The sequence below is a fragment of the Amphiura filiformis genome, unplaced genomic scaffold, assembly GCF_039555335.1.
Source record: "Amphiura filiformis unplaced genomic scaffold, Afil_fr2py scaffold_200, whole genome shotgun sequence".
In the NCBI taxonomy this organism is placed as follows: domain Eukaryota; kingdom Metazoa; phylum Echinodermata; class Ophiuroidea; order Amphilepidida; family Amphiuridae; genus Amphiura; species Amphiura filiformis.
This window is the reverse complement of record NW_027305664.1, coordinates 22,424-43,598: the sequence shown is the minus strand read 5'-3', so window position 1 is coordinate 43,598 and position 21,175 is coordinate 22,424. Positions and strand designations below refer to the sequence as shown.

Sequence of the window (21,175 nt, the reverse complement as noted above, 5' to 3'; positions counted from 1 at the left end):
AAGCTAGCCACTCGATCAGCCTTGACTAGGCCTCGCCTACATTTATGCCTAGGCCTGATATGTCTATGATAAAGGCCTTGCGTTTATAATATTTTAACCAATCGATGAACAAATATATTAATGAAGGATATAAAACAAATATTCACTGCTCTAAATTCGGGATCTGGCGGAATCTATTGGTCCCCGAGGTGAACTGGAGACCGTGAGCCTACTATTTTCCCGAGACCGGTAGTAGGCTCGCGGTCTCCAGTTAACCTCGGGGACCAATAGATTCCACCAGAACCCGAATTTAGAGCAGTAAATATTTGTATAGGCCTACTATATAAATGTCAAGTCTGTAGTATATAACATTGAACAAAGTTAACTTTGTGTTGACCTTTCAGGTTGACCTTTGAATGACCCCCTCCGAGTCCGTTGTGGCCATTTTTTATCTTGAATATGTTTTGCAACCATCTGAAGAACCTTTAAATGTTTTTTTTTTTTTTCAAAACCTTTTAATAACATTTAAATGTCGGGTTATATCAAGGTCATGAAAACGTTTTTAAAACGTTATTGAAAATATTTTAGGCAAACATGTTTCGCAAAACATTTTTTCAACCCCAAAATAACATTCTGTTTAGAATGTTTTGTATCAAGTTTTCAAGAATATTTTTGGAATGTTATTAAAACGTTTTTATATCCTTTATATAACCCGACATTTAAACGTTTTCTGTAAAACATTTTTGTTTGCTGAGCATTAGATTATTAACAAATGTTTTTTAAGGTTATGAAAACATTTAATACTTTTAATATACCCTTTATATAAACCGACATTTAAACGTTTTCTGACAACCTTTTATAACCTTTTGCGAATGATGTCGAAAACGTTTTGTGTTTGCTGGGAAAGTAGGTTGCAAACACAATTATTTCAGTACAAACAGAATTTTTTGTCGTGTGGGGTTGCGGCAATCCTAACATGTAGATTTTGACAATAATCTAAGTTAATGTTAACACATATCCTTTTAATGACATAATCTATGTACCGTCTATTAGCACCCCTGTGAATGTCAAGTTCATAACCTACATACATTCCACGCATTCCTGAACAAGCTCTTTACGTGACATAATGCAACACGAGGTACATTATACCACCGTGACAGCCAGTGCATAATGGCGGGGTCCCGGGGGGGTCACTCCCATTGTGGCCTGTACACCATCCGCGATAATCAGCTTTTGAAAAGCACCCTAAACAAGGATTTAACCCTTGACTAAAACGATACCCTAAACAGGGATTTTATTCCTTGCATGAAATTTCATACCCTAAATTTCATTTCCGCGTATTAGTAGGTATGTCACAGTGGCTGCACAATAATTCTGCTACACTGTGCATGCAAGCATAACAGTGAATTGAAAAGGGCACGCTTAAAATTTGGCCAATTTTAGAAAACATCCATGTCGATAAATGAATTTCTTTATATGCTTCATTTATCCAAATTGTTTAAATTTTTAATATATGATGTGTGAAGCCTTTCCGAGGCTAACATCGGGTCCTCAAAAATTAAAAATTGTTTTGTTTAAGAGCTACTGCCTGTTTTTAAGGATTTTTGAAGATCGCTCATAAATCAGTAAATATAGGCCTATTGAAGTAAAGGAACTACCACCATTTAGCTGAAATACTAATCTTTCTTAGCATGTAAATTAATTCCGTCGACAACAAATGAAACACTTCCCTAAAACCAGTTGAAGCAAAACATTAATCAATGTTTTTTTAGGGAGTAATTTTCCAAACCACAATAGCTCTAAGCCATTGTGTGTGTCCAAGGCCATACTATTTTTGTATACGCGGTACAGTAAAATTGCTGTTCACTTTACCGATTGTTCTCCCGTGTTAATCCAGATGACAAAATGTTAATTTAAAGTCTCATTGCAACTGAATTTTAATTTTTACTTTTCGGACTTGGCTTTGAGTAATGGTGACACATACCATGTTTACAGTATAAATGAAAATTACATTCTAGACACAGTCACAATGTCAAACTTTTTATTTTTTTGTATTGTTTTTAAATAATTAACTGCAGTTCATTTATTCAACCTCATAACAGGATCATACTTAAAAAAATTATGATGAATGAACAGACGTTCATTAAATATTGAAAAAAACCTAAAATTACTCATGCCTAATTTGCATAATAATATCATAAATACATAATTAGCTGTAATTACCTAATTTGCATAATTAATTACTTTTTGTGTATTTTTTGTTATCAATTGAAAGAACGTTGTATACATATGTGTGCAAAAAAACCGCACCTTTATATCATGTACGGTTTTCTATTGGCATCACTTTTGCATATTAATTAGCTGAACTTAGTCATTTTTTGAGATTTAATTTGTCTGCAGATTGGCCGAAATTGCTAAAATAGTATATTTGGTTAATTTATTATGATTATTCAATGATAGATTTTTAAATTTTGTTTTCTGTAGCGAAGTCAGGAAAGATAGGCATTTAACATGTGCTATTTAAATTAATGCTGCTTTTTCAAGCAAGCGTCCAAATATACCTTCAAAATCTCGAAATGTGCCAATTTTGTCAAGGCACTCAGGATTTCATTCCATCTACGAGCATCTTTAAATTGACACTACATCACAATGCATTGACCGATTTCAATTCTGTTTTTTGATTTTTGATGCTTTAAGGCCAGAGTAATGGAAGACACATTCGTTCACGCCCGAATTTGAGATTTCTTAATATTTATCAACACTATGATGTATTCTTTCACTTGAAACTGATAAAATACAACTTGCTAATATTTACTCGTATTTTTGCTTGATTTGTTTCACTCTTTTCAACTCTAAAAAGTCACATGGCTCAAGACAGCTTAGTAAATTGGCGGGAAATAATGAATAAGAAATGCGCGAATGCGAAATATTTTGATTACGCGCGCGATTCGCTTAGCGTGACGCGGCGCAACTCTGCGCGTATGTCCAACGCAGTCTAGGCGCATTCGGTTTGTTGTTCACGCCAGCAAATGTGGTGTAAACAAAACAAAATTTGCAGTCAAAAATGCCACTTAGATTTTTTAATTATTTTGAATTTTGGCGCACTGAAAGCAGACATTATAGATTTATTGGTGCAAAAAGATGCATATTTAGACCATGCACCAGATACAGCTTTTATAAGCGTGAAAGTCTTACCGTTTTAAAATATAAGGACGTTTTGTGCATAATTTTGACATTTTTTTACTAAAACGTCGATTTCTCAGAGTTCACTTTTGACAATATTGCACGATTTTTGTGACAAGATAACTCGAAAAATATGCAAGCAAAAGGTAAACTTTTTGCACTATCGTTTAGAGTACATCAAAGCCTAGGGAAGGTTTTCTCATTTTTTCAAAATATTAGTTTTAAACAAAAATATACACCATTATGTGCAATTTTTAGCTTAATAGAGTGACAAAATTGCTTTTTTCACATGTTTTTTTCAATATTTCGAAAAAAGAGACGAATTTAAAAAAAATAAAAAAACCTTCCCTAAGTTCATGTCTCTTCTTCATGAAAAGCTAACTGATTTTTTTTACTCCGAACGGATTTTTTCTAAGTTGTCACAAAAAATTGGGGTAAAAAAGTGATGTTTTGTGATTTTTTCAAAAACTCGAGATTTTTGGACAAATCTGACGTCACCATGGGATTTATTGACTCATTTCCTTTCCAAAAATGTATAGTTTTATATACTTTTGACATACAATTCAGAAATAATGATGCTCGAAAAGGTCCATGTTCTCTCCCATTACACTGCCCTTAATAAAGCTCAATAATGTAGGAACATTAAATAACGTGTTTCTGCTGCGATTATTTTTGAGGTGATATGCCTAGTATTAGCAATAATTGCAATTTTGCTACCCTTTTTCCAATATTTCATGGTTTTGACACCGTAAACGCGTTACGCGCGTATCGTGCCTACCCACGAAAAACTACCCTTTTTACGCGTTTTCATTATCGCGGATGGTGTACAGGCGCGGCCACAATGGGAGTGACCCCCCGGAGGCGGGGTACTTTTAAATACCCCGCCATAGCCATAGCATGGCAGATGCAGTATTTTATTCTGATAAACAAAGAATAAAACTTGTTCAGTTTTATTTCAAGAGTTCAGTCAGAAATGTAAAAAATAAACTGCAGCGATTTCATGTCAACAAAATCCAAACAAGGCCTAAATGTAAAAGATTGTTATTCTATTCATTTCACTATGTTGATGACAGGAGATACAGCGTAACTAAAGCGTGTTCCTCTCTAATGACCATCTTCCTTTATTTGCTACCACCTATAGTCAAGAAGTCCTAAACTGATTTATTTTCAGGGTACAATATTTAATTTTTCAATAATGTTTCTTTTGTGCATTAAGTTCAACAATGAAGAGAAACATAATATTTTTATGGTTAGCCACTCTTGACACCCCTGTCATCTTGCGCTCATAAGTTAAGTTGCTTTTAAGATACGGAATTGCAACTTAGTAAACAGTTACAAGAAGGATCAATAAAAGATATCTGCAAAAAAGACATTGTTTTGTTATACCATCACAAAATGCGGTTCATTTTCTACATGTAACCTTTTTATGGGACACCTTGTATGTTAGAAAAATAATTATCAAGCACGAATCACATGGTTTTATTTAAAACAAACCCATATTGACCATAAAAAACTAATTTTAAAAATCAGTCGGCTCTCAACACGCAATATTCAAAATTCCCGCGCCGAAATTGTCTAAGTGCAATGATGTATGTGCTCAATTGTCGTCAGCCTGCATTGTATTACTCGACAATTTCGGCGCCCGGGAATTTTGAATATCGCGTGTATCGCATGTTTTTATTCGTTTATATGGTCTCTATGAGTTTGTTTGAAATGAAACCATGTGATTCGTGCTTGATATTTATTTTTCTAACATATTATACAAATATATACGGCCATGAGAGGTTCTGGTTAAAACTATGGGCCCGATTTGAGATCAATAGTACCATTTTCCTGAGGGGCGTATAGTGTTAATTGATCTCAACGAGGGACCACAACGAGAGACCATAGTCTTAACAAGAACTTCCAAAAAGGCAGTATATCAGATATATTTGTTTTATATACTTCATTAATATGTTGTTCATTGATTGATTTTGACTCTCCAGCTTCTATCCTGAGTGAACAGCACGACCAATTTAAGCACAACCTATATTTTGCCCTTCAAAAAATCGAATAGGCTAAAATCGGGCTAGCCAATTACAGCAGCGCGAAATCACTCTATGGCAGTTTCGCGTGCGTGAACTGTCCCATCGCATCAAATGCTCGCACGCGGAAGGCATGGTCAAAATTATTATTTACCGCTTGGAGGTACTATTTACGGCTCATCCGGGACATTGCAAATACTATTTACCCTACGGCTAAGAGGTACTATTTACGGATAGGAGTACTGATGGTAGAACTATTTTAGTCACGTGATCCACGTTTAACCAATCAATGAACAGGAATATATTAATGAAGTATATAAAAGGCATAATGTTAGGATTGCCGGAGGAGACCCCCTTTAACAAATTAGTTGCAATTAATTGACATTCCACTTTTAAACATTGGTCTTTTGATTTCAAAATAGTTGAGGTATACGGTCATATAAAGATTCTTAAAACTGGTGAATTGTCATTGATCTGTCCATTAGGAGGGTGCTTCCCCTTTACCTGTCTGATTAACTTATTTTTATTTTTTTTTTAAAGCAAACATTGCAACTTAACAAATGAAGCGATTTTGTATGGAATAATTATTTATTGTGCATTTTGTTGTGCTGTTCCAAATTCATAGCCACTTTACGCTGACGCAATTTTTTGCAGTTTTGTCCATTTGGCATTTTTGATTCTAACCAATTGCCGGGGAAATGTGATAGTTGTTGTGGATATTACTTAACCCGTCAATTCGCTAGCGGCACTTCATTTGAACGTATCAGGATATATATCAGCAAAGTATCATTTTTGTACCACAAAACTAGCCACAAAATTTTACTACAGCTAACTTAAACCAAATACAATATTATAAGCGCTAGCGGATGGACAAAAAGTGTTTAATAAGATTTTAGCAATACTTCAAAGTAATTGCGCATGTCGCAAGACCTCCAGTAAACAGTAAGTCATCGGTGGTTTTAATAAATTGGAACTATATTTATAAACAAGTGTAAGTTTACTCTACGAGCATTAGCAACCCACCATTTCATGAAGAGGATCATTATATTCTCATCAGTTACAAAATTGTTTTCTATATATAATCGTTACTATTTTTTTTCCAATGATAGGAATGCCTTTGTACGCTCAAGTTAACAAAACAAAAGGAATAGAAAATCAAAAGGGTAAGTAAGTATTACTACTATACTTCTACTAATATACAACTACTAGTCCACTATTTACCTTTACTATCGGCAACCTTATATTCTATATAAAGTTTCATTCTCATAAAGTTCATGAAAGCTTGGAAACTGGAAGAAGTCTTTTGAAATTTACATCTATGAATATAAAACTTCAGACATAACATCAGAAAGTTAATGACATTTATGTGCTCAGAGTCATAGATATTAATCCCAAACATTTTTGGTAGTTAGCTAGTTTATATTAAGAGAGAAAAAATCAGGACCCAGCGGGGATTGAACCTCGGTCGCTGGGTTACCGGTCCAGAGTCTTACCACTGTACTACCTGAGTTCACAGTCGATACTCGGGCAATCTCAACTTAAGTCCCCATGATAACTCTCTCATTGTGTCTCAGCGGCCCGAGATTGCCCGAGTATCGACTGTGAACTCAGGTAGTAAAGTGGAAAGACTCTGTACCGGTAATCCAGCAACCGGGGTTCAATCCCCGCTGAATCCTGATAGTTTCTCTCTCAATAATTTCCTATGTCAGTTTGCTCGAGCCCCCAAAACGTCATTTGAATAATAATTGCTCGGGTTTCCATCGTTTATTTCCGATCCTCGCATATATTAATTTGTGTCTCGCATTGTCTTACGGTGAAGCATGTAGGCCGCCTCCTTCTTCATTAGTTTATAAATTATTAACACCAGTTTTACTTTCAATAAATTGGATCAGACTGTTCCACAAGCACTTGGTTTTGTCACAATCACAAAATAAATGCACCAAGGATTCCTCAAAATTATTACAAAAACCACAAAGTGGAAAATCGATTCTACCAATTTTATGATGGAACTTGTTCGTGCAAATTGGTCTGTGAAACACCTTAAAATAAAAACCCGAAGTTGAGTTTCAATACTGCAAGAACTTTTATTATTATGAACTTCATTCCAATCTGAATCCTGATCCTTATTTAAAACATCAATCCAAAAGCGCTCAGTTTTTTGCTTTTTTCTCTTGTGTTTTCCATCAGGGGGTTATAAAACCGAAATTCCCTTCATAAGATATTTGTATTTTTTCTTTCCATTAGATTACATTATGGCGCTCATAGCCTAAAATGGCGGATTTAAGGAGACTGTTTGAGCAACATTATTCTGATATTATCAAATTTATTGCGGTTTGAGGTGATATTTACTGAACCTAAATACCAATAAGAGTTCGTCAGAACTGAAATGCACTTGTAATCTACCAGTTTTGAAAGTGGGAGGAGCTTTAAAATAGGTATTAAAAGTGGTACACACTCAGAAAATTTGAATGGCCCCTGGGCCAAATGTTATAAAGTTACTGTACACAAAGAGACAGCGTGAGTTTATTGGACAACAGGAATCCGCGCAGTTGTTTTTGTACCATAAATGTTTAGCATTTGATCCCAGGGGGCCATTCAAACTTTCTAAGTAAGTGCTATATTTTAAGCTCCTCCCATGTTAAAATGGTACATTGCAAGTGTATTTCAGCTGTAGTGAATGCCAATTGCTGACGAAGTTTAGGAAATATCACCTCATACCCCTATAAATTTGATAATATCAGAACAATTTTACCTAAAGTCCGAAATTTTGTCCCCCACAAAACTCAAATTCAGACTCCCTAAATCCGCCATTTTAGGCAAATTCGCTACAATATGAGCACCGTAATGTAAACTAATGTAAAGCACGATTATTTTACACCATCTCCCGACATACCCCAATTAATATTTAGCCCTTGCGGTTTATGCAGACTCCATCCAGACCAGTCGTAGATTTTGCGAAAATATATTCCATATTAAATGTCACGTCTGTACATGTAATTGACAAAGGCCTTTATTTCAATTTAGTCGATCACGCCGCCAGTCCGAGTCTGAAAAAAGGGCTTCAGAGTCTGACAACCACTGCGCTAGTCAGAAATTGAAAACCACTGGCTAGTCTGAATCTAGAAAAATTTTCTTCAGTCAGACACTGCGCTAGAATCTGAAAAAACACTACGTAGTGCAGTGTTTTCAGACCGAAGCAATTTGTCACCCAGCTTGTTTCATCGCACATTGACATTCATGTTTCTCCCAATGCCAAAATGCGGCTTGTGGGAAGGGACATGTGGGCATTGTCACCCCGACCAGTGGCGTAGCCAGGATTTCAGAACCGCCGGGGGCACATTCTGTAAATGTACCGAATGTGAATTGTTGCCCCATTTTTTCTGTGGTTTGAAAAACTGAAGAGCAAAAAGAAATGTTTCCCCTTTTTTCACCACCGTGCATAAGTAGGGTAAAAATAATCAGATGCCTGACGAAGTCCGATGTTTTCGGACGCAACGTAGCAAAGTGAGTTGCAAATTTTAGTTCCAGTATTAGATTTAATTTACAAAATAATGTTTTGAACTACTGGATGAATAATCTACACCAAGATATAGGGTAAAAATAGTCCATTGTTCACTCATTTTTTTCACCAACGCCTTCAGTCTACCGACGGCTTCACATGTACCGACGGCCATTATGAGCCGGGGCACAGCCCCCCCACTGGCTACGCTACTGACCCCCGATCGCTGTCCTGGTTAAATCGGCAAGGTTGACATATATGTTGGAAAATTTTCTCGAATCCGCGGGGGGGGACTTTGCTAGGACAGCCCCTGAACAAGTCCTGCAGTGCTAGAAAAAAACCTGTTAAAATCAACGATTTGTACATACATTTTGCCAGAGTGTTCTTGACTAGGAGCGGCTTCCTCGGGCACCCCAGTACGGGTCTTTTAACAGGAAAACTTGAACAGATATTTTTAAAATGTACGATTTTGATATATTATTTTGGCAAAAGAAGAAATAAAACAAACAAACAAACAAAGGTCAGTGATATTTAGATCCGGACTGGTGCATTTTTTTTTTTCAAATTCGGACTAGCGCAGTGTTGGACTGATAAAGTGTTTCCTAGATTCGGACTTGTGATGTGTATTTCATATTCATACTAGCGGCGTGTCGAACCGAATACGTGTTTTTCAGATTCGACATGGTTTTCAGAATTGTAATAAAACACTGAATAAAATTAGGACTAGCTGCGTGTTTTCAGAAGTAAATTATGGTCTAGTGAAGTATCGTACTCTTGCAGTGCTTAGAACTGTTTGGACTAACCCATGTTATTTTCGGACAAGCGCAGTTATTTTCATATTCAGACTGACGCACCTCTAAGTATAGGAATGTGTGTTGTCGGACTAGCAGCGTATATCGAACTAGAAACGTATCAACCAGGCATTGAGCTACTCTCAAACCCAAGACCACCACGAGTAAAGTTGATATTTAGGAAGCACTCTTCTGGTTCATGAAGAAGCAGAAGATGTTCGTGCGTTCGGCTCTTGAAGGACTGTTACTGACAACAGAGTCTGGAAGACTATTCCATAAGAAAACAACAGTATTGATAAAGTTTCTGTCCAGATAGCGAATTAGAGCAGCTGACAAGGTGAAAGCATGGTCTGGCATAGATACACTGAAAGGCTTTGCACAACATCTTATGTATGATGAGGGAAGCAAGGCTGACACATCTGCTGGGCAGTGGGTGGTTCATTGTATACAAAAAATATAGCTACCTGAAGCAGCCTGAGTCTTGACATGGAGTGCCTTGGATATATTCAAGCTGGCATTACGCTACAGACTTGTGATTTTAAACAGTAGCTCTGCCGCCTTTGTCAGTGCGCCTACTTGATCAGGTCGTCTGATAGGTGCAAAGAGCGTTGAGTCATCAGCATACATAAACAACTCGTTCTCACATACATCCACTTATCTACGATATCATGATCGTCAATGAAGACCGAGAACAAGGGTGGGCCAAAAATTGATCCCTGTGGAACAAAGGCATAGACGGATGCGGTGTCAGAATCCTCGCCAGACAGGGAGTGAAACACAACGCGTGAAAAGAAAATATCGAACTAGCGGTCAGAGAGGATTGGCAAGCTCATCACTGCATTCTTTGAGGACCCTGTTTAGAATTAAATAGCATCACAGATTATCACTGATGACGTCAGCTGTATACAATTTGTGACAGCTGAATGCACTTGTAAAGTACCATTTTTTGAAAATGGGAGGAGCTTAAATTATGGTTCTTAAAAGTGGTACGAACTCAGAAAGTTTGAATGTTTCCCACTGATGTTAAATGTTTTAAACTTACTGTACAAAACAAATTTGGGGTAAAGGAAAATGCTACACCCTTTATATCTATTCCTTTCCACAAAATAGTGCGAATTAAAGAAAATACATCACTTTTTTGGACTATGTATTTTAAGTTGTTTACTTCAAGGTGTAGTGCGTAAGTGACAGCGCTTATAGCTGAAATATTGCCCACGTAACCAAGCGTAATAATGCTATGCGTAGTATCATGTGTTACGGTGCATGACCCATTATTGCAAAATAATGTAATAAATTAATAAAAGCATATAATAAATGTGCTTTAACAAATAACAGTGCACGATTTTGAATAATGGGTCGTGAGGGTAATTGGATTTAATACAAAGGGTAACAGCAACAACAGCATGATACGGTCACAACGCCCTTTTACCATTGTGGTTTCATAATGCCGCCTTACCGGTGCTGCGCGATGATTCAGGTTTTGTTTTATGTCAAGTCATATCAAGGCATTAACAGCTGTTATCGTTACGATAAAGCTGACGGGTTGGCGCCTAGATAGCTATTAACCTCCTTTTTGAAGCTGTTCCGTTAAACAATTCCAGGAATGTGAGGCGGGAGTGCATCCCATGTGCGGGCTGTAGATGGAATGAAAGACCGCTCATGACTAACAAGGTTAGATCTTGTAATTTGAACTGTAAGGTCGTGAGATCTAACTGAGCGGCGAAGGCGAGGGTCAGTCTGGAGCTGGTCCGGAAGTAGTTGGCATAGTAATTCAGGGCATTCCGTAGAAAATTCGATGGAACATTGTGGTGGCACCTACTGTTCTACGGTGAGCCAAAGGCTGAATTTGAAGAGAGGAAAGTTCTTCTCCAGGGAGATCGATGATGCGAGCAGCACGCCTCTGTGCTAGCATACTCCATCTTAGATCTGACCATACTCTTATAGATTATGGCTCTCTGAGCTGGAACCAAGTAGGGTGCAGCACGACGTAGGAGACCAGTGCGATGGGCCGCTGTCTTTGCCATCTTGGTTATAACAGGACTCCAAGATAAATCTCTGCTGAAGGTGAGACCAAGGAGTTCAACACTATCTGCCTCTTGGAGCTTTATACCAAAGAATTGGAGGCTAGGATGATTGCCAGCAGAATATCTGCGCTTGGAAACTGTGATGGATTGGCATTTAGCTGCTCCGAAAAGTACGTTCCATGTAGAGGCCCATGTTTCGATCTCTAGTAGGTCTTTGTTGAGAGATGCAGCAGCAGCTTGTCTGTCCTCTCTAGACTTGATAAAGGTCATCAGGGTAACATCGTCAGCATACAAGATGGAAGTATTTGTCAGCCTCTGAGAGATGTCATCAATGAATATTATAAACAGGACATGACCAAGGATGGATCCTTGTGGGACACCAGCATTGATCCAATTCAGACTGGCCGATTTGCCATTCAATATTACCTTCATGGAGTTTGATTGATTGATTTTATTTGGTTCCATAATACAAAATACATAAAAATATTATATTGCACAGTTTAAAATACATTACATAAATATAACACTTGACAAAATAAGAAATTAAAAGATATACAATGTGAAGATAAAAATACACTAGGAACCGGGATAACCCATAAAGCCAATGTTTCAGGCTTATTTCCAATGGGTTCCTTGAAAGAAAGATTTTGGCAAAAAAGGCAAGAGTATAAACAAAAGAAGAAAGAAAGCACACAATGAACAACAGACCCCACTGGAAATTAGCCATTACTGAAAAGTTTCCTGATTGCACTCTTGAAATGATTAAGATTGGGGATATTTTTAATGTCATTTGGAAGCATGTTCCAATCCCGAATTGCACTGTAATAAAAAGTAGTGCCAGCTGAACTTTTGATTTTAGGCACATGGAGCGGTTCGAGAGGTAGTCAGCTAACCATGCTAACAGTTTTCCAGAGAAGCCAAAAGCAGAGAGTTTCTCCAGGAGTCCAGGATGCCAAATTCGGTCGAATGCTTTGCTGATGTCCAGGCAGACAACACGAGCTTCTTCTCCGTTGTTCAAGGTGTTGGTGAGACGCTGGGAAACATAAGTTAGGGCATCTGATGTTGGGTGGCCAGCTCTGAAACCAAACTGCTGTTTGGATATCAGCTTCTGATCGTTGAGATGTTTCCACATAGCCTTGTTGACCAACTTCTCCAGGATCTTGGAGAGAACGGGGAGGAGAGAGATGGGCCGTTAGTTGCTTGGAGAGTGTTTGTCCCCTTTCTTGAAACAAGGGACCACATCGCCAACTTTCCATTGGGCTGACATGTGTCCTCTATTGAAACAGAGCTGGAAGAGCCGTGCAAGAGGAGTGGCCAGTTCAGCAGCTGTAGTTCTCAGAACTAGAGCGGGAATCCCATCAGGCCCGACGCTTTGTTGATATCCAGTTTGGGTAGCTGTTTTCTTACTTTCTTAGGCCAGAAAGTCACACTGGAGCATTTGGTTGTCGTCCTCGGAGGAAGGTGAGGGAATTGCTTGCTATTTTCAGTTTCAGTAATGGTTGACTTGTCACTAAAGAAGGAGGCGAAGCACTCTGCCTTTTCCTTGGCAGTGATAAAAGTCTGGCCGTCAGATTTCAGAACTGGGATTTCAGATTTTCCAATCTTATCCATTAACCAGCGTGCTGTCCACCACCAAGATTTCGAACCAGTTTGGAGCTCGTCTGTCATCTTTCCTCTGACCCTAGCTTTATGAAGAGAGCATGCATACCAGGATATTGTGGTATACTCCTTGCTCTGTTATAATCAAGGCGAGCTTCAGGAGACTGCAGGGCTTTCCATCTTCTCCATGTTTTGTTCTTTCTCTCTAGAGACTTTCACAGCACTCATTACACCACGCAAGATGGTCGACAAATGAGGGTGCAGATGTCTGTGGTATGAATCGGTGCATGGCATCAGTGATTGTGTTGGTGACATTACTGCAAGCCCCTTAAGGGTCATCTTTTGTGAGAAGACGGTCCCAGGGTGCACCAGCTAGCTCATTTCTCAAGGCATGCCAATTAGCTTTCATGTAGAGCCGGACACGTCGTGGAGGAGGATTTTCAGAGAGTGGAGAAGCTTTCAACATGGTCTGGACAAGGTAATGGTCTGAAGAACCAATGTCGTGGTCGATGGTAATTGGAGATAACATGTTTGGAGCAGCAGTGATTATGAGATCCAGGCGGTTTCCAAATTTGTGGGTTGGCTTGTCAACAATTTGGGTAAGGTCGTGAGCACAGCATAGGTTGAAGGCTGCTTCTGCATCAGTGGGAGACCTACTGGACAGTTAAAGTCTCCAGCTAGAACACAGATGTTAGCTTTGGTCTAGGATATGAGGCTATCCAGATGTTTGTCATACCTGTCTATGGGTCCGATAGCCTTCTTTGGAGGACAGTAGACAAGTGAAAGAAGCAGGGTGCCACTCTTGGTAAGGATAGTAAAGACCATCAGCTCATGCTTCTTGGGCTCTAGGTAGGTTTCCCTGACTATAGGGAGACCATTTCGATATCCTCTTCAACAGATTAGAGTGTGAGATTGGCATAACAGGAACTGCGCTTGACTGGTTCAGATCATATTGCAGCAACAGGACAACTTGTGTTTTGGTTGACAATGTTCACTCCGTTCCTTCATGATATACGCTATGGACTTCCACAGGGATCGATCGTTGGACCAAAATGTTTCACGATTTATACCATACCTATTGGAAGGATCATCACTAAGAACAATTTGTGCTATCATATCTATGCAGACGATATTCAAATATATAGTTCTTTCATACCTTCGGATTTAGCATCTATTCAGTCGACTCTTTCTGCACTTCAAAACAGCATTGATGAGATACAACTCTGGATGACTGAAAATATGCTGAAGCTGAACAGTGATAAGACTTAATTTTTTTGTTGCCACCTCGCCTCATTTTAAACGTTCTTTACCGGACATTCAGTTGCAAGTTGGAAATGACATCATCAAACCATCAGGAACAGTGCAAAATCTGGGCATCATCTTTGATGATGTAATGTCTATGGCTCCGCAAATAACATCTCTTTCCAGTTCTGTTTCATACCACTTGCGTAACATCACTCGCATCAGACGTTTCTTGGATTTAGACACCTGCAGCAGTATTGTAAGATCGCTTATTTTATCCCGACTGGATTACGGAAATGCCCTTCTGCTGGGAGCAAACACAACCCACATTGACAGACATCAAAATTGGGGTGCAAAACTCATTTTTTCTGCATCAAAACGCGATCACGCGACTCCATTTTTAAAGCAACTCCACTGAAAGAACGCATTCATTTCAAAGTACTGCTATATGTGTTTAAATGCTTAAATGGACATGCTCCAGGTTATCTAGCTTCTTGTTTCACACCTTACCATCAATCACGTACCGGACTTCGCTCTGCTTCAGATACAACTCAGCTTACTGTACATAAATTAAATGCCAAATCTCACCACTCTGCCGCAAATAAAGCTTTTTCTCTGGCTGCTCCTGGACTGTGGAACAATTTACCCATCACCATCCGTACTGCAAACTCATTGGAAGTCTTCAAGAAATTACTGAAGTCATATCTCTTCCCAAAAAGTTGACTGTTTTTATTGCTCAGTTTATTTATACCCTCATGCGAAGCATGGACGGGTATATTGCCATCCTGTGGTTTCCTCTCCTCCTTATACCCGCATGCGAAGCATGGGCGGGTATATTGTTATCCTGTGGTTTCTTATACCCGCATGCGAAGCATGGACGGGTATATTCCCATTCTGTGGTTTCCTCTTCTTATACCCGCATGCAATAGCATGCAGGGTATCTTCCCATCCTGTGGTTTCTTATACCCGCATGCGAAGCATGGACGGGTATATTGTTATCCTGTGGTTTCTTCTCCTTATCTATGCCTGTGGAACAGGGCATAGATATTCTGCTTATGCTCTTTAGTCTTCTCCTTCTTCTCCTTCTCCTTCTTCTTCTCCTTCTCCTGACCATTCATATTGACAGGGCTATCTCCAAAACTACAAGGGCCCTAGGGCTCATATTTGGTACAAATAATGACCATACCCCGTAGATGTGCCTTTTGCCCATTTTGGCCCCAGATGTCAAAGGTCACGGGTCCCAGGGGCCCAAATGTAAAAATACCAATCATGCTATTTCTCATCAAATAAGACAGCATCAGGGCCCTGAGTTGGTACACTGATAGCCCTAGGGGTACTCTATATTTACAAGTATAAATGAGCCCCATATATCTTAAGTTATGGGCCCCAGGGCCCCAAATGTTAAAATAAGGGGCAACAGATTGACATGACTAGCTCGAAAACTACAGGGGCACTAGGGCTCATATGTGGTACACCTATGGGCCCTAACTTGTAGATGTGACTTTTGCCCCATTTAGCTCCAGATGTTCAAGGCTAGGGGCCCCATAGGCCCAAATGTTAAAACAAAGGGCCGGCCGTTTCTCAGCAAATAAAGTAGCTACAATGCTCAGATTGGAAACACTAATAGGTCTTTAGCATTATATTGTTTTATGAATATAAAAGCCCCATATGTCACATAATATGGGCCCCGTGGCCCCAAACGCTAAAACAAAGGGCCTGCCATTACTCGGTAAATAAAGCAGCTACAATGCCCTGCATTGGTATACTGATAGCCCTTTTAGCATGAAACATATTACGGGGTGTCAGGAGGGGTTAAGGATGTCATGGTGTGTTAAGGGGGGGGGTAGGGGGAATCACAGGCATAGATATTCGTGTTTGCTCAAACACAACTGTGCCATCTAGTTCTTCTTCTCCTCCTTCTCCTCCATCAAACACATCATTCTGTCAAGGCTAGCGCTAAAACTACAAGGGCCCTGGGGCCCATATGTGGTACACTTATGGGTCCTACCCCGTAGAAGTGCCTTTTGCCCATCTTGGCCCCAGAGGTCAAAGGTCACGGGCCCCAGGGGCCCAAATGTGAAAATACAAAGCACGCCGTTTCTCATCAAATGAAGCAGCCTCAGGGCCCTGAGTTGGTACACTGATAGCCCTAGGGGTACTCTATATTTCCAAATATACAAGAGCCCCATATGTTATATATTGTGGGCCCCAAGGGCCCAAATGTTAAAATATGGTGCAACAGATTGACAAGCCTAGCTCTAAATGTGCAAGATCACTAGGGCTCATAAGTTGCATATGTATGGGCCCTAAGTTGTAGATGTGCCTTTTGCCCATTTTGGCCCAAGATGTACAAGGCTAGGGGCCCCAGGGGCCCAAATGTTAAAACAAAGGGCCGGCCGTTTCTCAGCAAATAAAGTAGCTACATGGCTCAGATTTGGTACACAGATAGGTCTTTAGTATTATATTGTCATATGTTTATATAACTCCCATATGTCACATAATATGGGCCCCAGGGCCCCAAACGCTAAAACATAGGGCCGGCCGTTACTCAGTAAATATAGCAGCTACAATGCCCAGCTTGAGTCTACTGATAGCACTTGAGAATCATACTTCAACATATGTACATTGCCCCATAAGTCATATATATTGGGCCCCAGGGCCCCAAATGTTAAAACAAAGGGCCGGCCGTTTCTCATCATATAAAGCAGCTTTGTGGCTCAGAGTTTGTACACAGATTGCACCTGATAATTACATTGTTATATGTACATATGAGCCCCATATATCACATAATATTGGCCCCAGGGCCCCAAACGCTAAAACATAGGGCCGGCCGTTACTCAGTAAATAAAGTAGCTACAGTGGCCAGCTTGAGTTTACTGATAGCACTAGAGAATTATACTTCAACATAATTATGTACATGGGCCTCATAAGTCAAATATTATGGGCCCCAGGGCCCCAAATGTTTAAACAAAGGGCGGGCCGTTTCTCATCAAAGAAAGCCGCTTCCGGGCTCAGAATTTGTACACAGATAGCACATGAGAAGTATATTGTTAATAACACCCACACACCCCTCAACCCCATACACGTAGGACTAAACAGACAGATCGTATTATATCATAATAGGAAATACCAGCGTGAAGCGTTATGGCTGTTCCAGTTAAATTACATACCCATTGGCTGTTCCATTTAATTTACATACTCCCTCTGAAATGGCCCAAAATAGGCTGTTTCGTTTAATTTACATACTCCCTCTGAAATGGCTGTTCCATTTAATTTACATACTCCCTCTGGAATAGTTTCCCCCTAATCATATTGCATAGCCTCACTGTGAGTAAGAGAGACTGACAACAGCAACATATGGAGAGTAAGAGAGACGACTCCCCTGGGAGGGGACTTTACACTTTCTTTATTTTAAGTGCTACGACAGTGCAACCTACATTCAATTAAAGGACTTGGACTTTCACTTTTACACATTTTCTGGCCAATTGGGCGACTTTTTACAATTTCTTTATTTTAAGTCCTCAGCAAATAAGGACTGTAAGTTTGGGTACACTGATAACATGCGGGTATAGCCGTATTTGTGTACAAATATAAAACCTTCTAGTTATACCCGCATGCAGCGCATGCAGGGTATCTTCCCATTCTGTGGTTTCTTCTCCATCTCCTTCTCCTCCTTCTCCTTCTCCTCCTATCAAACACATCATTCTGTCAAGGCTAGCGCTAAAACTACAAGGGCCCCAGGGTCCATATGTGGTACACTTATGGGCCCTACCCCTGTAGATGTGCCTTTGCCCATCCGGCCCCAGAGGTCAAGGTCACGGGCCCCAGGGGCCCAAATGTAAAAACACAAACCATGCCGTTTCTCATCAGATGGAGCAAGCTCAGGGCCGTGAATTGGTACACTGATAGCCCCAGGGGTACTCTATAAATACAAATATACATGAGCCCCATATGTTATATATTATGGGCCCCAGGGGCCAAATGTTAAAAATAAGGGGCAACAGATTGACAAGCCTAGCTCTAAAGCTCCAAGGGCACTAGGGCTCATATGTTGCACATGTATAAGCCCTAAATTGTAGATGTACCTTTTGCCCATTTTGGCCCCAGATGTACAAGGCTAGAGGCCCCAGGGGCCCAAAGGTTAAAACAAAGGGCCGGCCGTTTCTCAGTAAATAAGGTAGCTACAGGGCTCAGATTTGGTACACAGATAGGTCTTTAGTATTATATTGTCATATGTATATATGAACCCCATATGTCACATAATATGGGCCCCTAGGCCCCAAACGCTAAAACATAGGGCCGGCCGTTACTCTGTAAATAAAGCAGCTTTAGGGCTCAGAGTCAGTACACATATTGCATCTTAAAATTACATTGTTATATGTATATGTGAGCCCCATATATTACATTATATGGGCCCCAAGGCCCCAAACGCTAAAACATAGGGCCGGCCGTTACTCAGTAAATAAAGCAGCTACAGTGCCCAGCTTGAGTCTACTGATAGCACTAGAGAATTAAACTTTAACATATGTCATGGATCTCATAAGTCAAATATTATGGGCCCCAGGGCCCCAAATGTTAAAACAAAGGGCCGGCTCTTTCTCAGTAAATAAGGTAGCTACAGGGCTCAGATTTGGTACACAGATAGGTCTTCAGTATTATATTGTCATATGTATATATGAACCCCATATGTCACATAATATGGGCCCCTAGGCCCCAAACGCTAAAACATAGGGCCGGCTGTTACTCTGTAAATAAAGCAGCTTTAGGGCTCAGAGTCAGTACACATATTGCATCTTAAAATCACATTGTTATATGTATATGTGAGCCCCATATATTACATTATATGGGCCCAGGGCCCCAAACGCTAAAACATAGGGCCGGCCGTTACTCAGTAAATAAAGCAGCTACAGTGCCCAGCTTGAGTCTACTGATAGCACTAGAGAATTAAACTTCAACATATGTCCACGGACCTCATAAGTCAAATATTATGGGCCCCAGGGCCCCAAATGTTAAAACAAAGGGCCGGCCGTTTCTCATCAAATAAAGCAGCTTCCGGGCTCAGAATTTGTACACAGTAGCACCTGAGAATTATATTGTTACTAACACCCCAATACCCTCCTCACACACGTAGGACTAAACAGACATATCCGTATTATAATTATAAATATAATAATTGGAAATACCAGCGTGAAGCCTTAAGGCTGTTCCAGTTAAATTACATACCCATTGGCTGTTCCATTTAATTTACATACTCCCTCTGAAATGGTCCCAAAATAGGCTGTTCCGTTTAATTTACATACTCCCTCTGAAATGGCTGTTCCATTTAATTTACATACTCCCTCTGGAATAGTTTTCCCCTAATCATATTGTATAGCATCACTGTGAATAAGAGAGACTGACAACGCCAATCTATGGAGAGACAACTCCCCTGGGAGGGGACTTTTTACAAGTTCTTTATTTGCACGAGAGTGGAGCAAATAAGGACTTTAAGTTTGGGTACACCGATAACATGCGGGTATAGCCGTATTTGTGTACAAATATATAGCCTTCTAGTTCTCCTTCTCCTTCTCCATCTCCTTCTCCTCCTTCTCCTATCAAACACATCATTCTGTCAAGGCTAGCGCTAAAACTACAAGGGCCCCAGGGCCCATATGTGGTACACTTATGGGCCCCCCCGTAGATGTGCCTTTTGCCCATCTTGGCCCCAGAGGTCAAAGGTCACGGGCCCCAGGGGCCCAAATGTAAAGACACAAACCATGCCGTTTCTCATCAGATGAAGCAGCCTCAGGGCCGTGAGTTGGTACACTGATAGCCCCAGGGGTACTCTATAAATACAAGTATACATGAGCCCCATATGTTATATATTATGGGCCCCAGGGCCCCAAATGTTAAAAATATGGGGCATCAGATTGACAAGCCTAGCTCTAAAGCTACAAGGGCACTAGGGCTCATATGTTGCACATGTATAAGCCCTACATTGTAGATGTGCCTTTTGCCCATTTTGGCCCAAGATGTACAAGGCTAGAGGCCCCAGGGGCCCAAATGTTAAAACAAAGGGCCGGCCGTTTCTCAGCAAATAAAGTAGCTACAGGGCTCAGATTTGGTACACAGATAGGTTTTCAGTATTATATTGTCATATGTATATATGTACCCCATATGTCACATAATATGGGCCCCTGGGCCCCAAACGCTAAAACATAGGGCCAGTCGTTACTCTGTAAATAAAGCAGCTTTAAGGCTCAGAGTTAGTACACAGATTGCACCTGAAAATCACATTGTTATATGTACATGTGAGCCCCATATATTACATTATATGGGCCCCAGGGCCCCAAACACTAAAACATAGGGCCGGCCGTTACTCTGTAAATAAAGCAGCTTTAGGGCTCAGAGTTAGTACACAGATTGCACCTGAAAATCACATTGTTATATGTACATGTGAGCCCCATATATTACATTATATGGGCCCCAGGGCCCCAAACGCTAAAACATAGGGCCGGCTGTTACTCTGTAAATAAAGCAGCTTTAGGGCTCAGAGTTAGTACACAGATTGCACCTGAAAATCACATTGTTATATGTACATGTGAGCCCCATATATTACATTATATGGGCCCCAGGGCCCCAAACGCTGAAACATAGGGCCGGCCGTTACTCAGTAAATAAAGCAGCTACAGTGCCCAGCCTGAGTCTACTGATAGCAATAGACAAATATTATGGGCCCATGGCCCCAAATGTTAAAAAACAAAGGGCCGGCCGTTTCTCATCAAATAAAGCAGCTTCTGGCTCAGAATTTGTACACAGTAGCACCTGAGAATTATATTGTTATTAACACCCACA

At 40.1% G+C, this 21,175-nt stretch overlaps 1 protein-coding gene across 1 annotated transcript in view; it reads left to right on the top strand.

Annotated features, from left to right (window-relative positions):
• LOC140145292 (nephrin-like) overlaps positions 1-21,175 on the top strand; it is a gene marked incomplete at its 3' end in the record, with an annotated part of 107,117 nt that overhangs the window by 63,717 nt on the left and 22,225 nt on the right. The window contains exon 14 of the mRNA XM_072167051.1: positions 6,296-6,349. Coding sequence (XP_072023152.1) covers positions 6,296-6,349 — 54 coding nt within the window. The remainder of the gene's footprint in view (positions 1-6,295; positions 6,350-21,175) is intronic.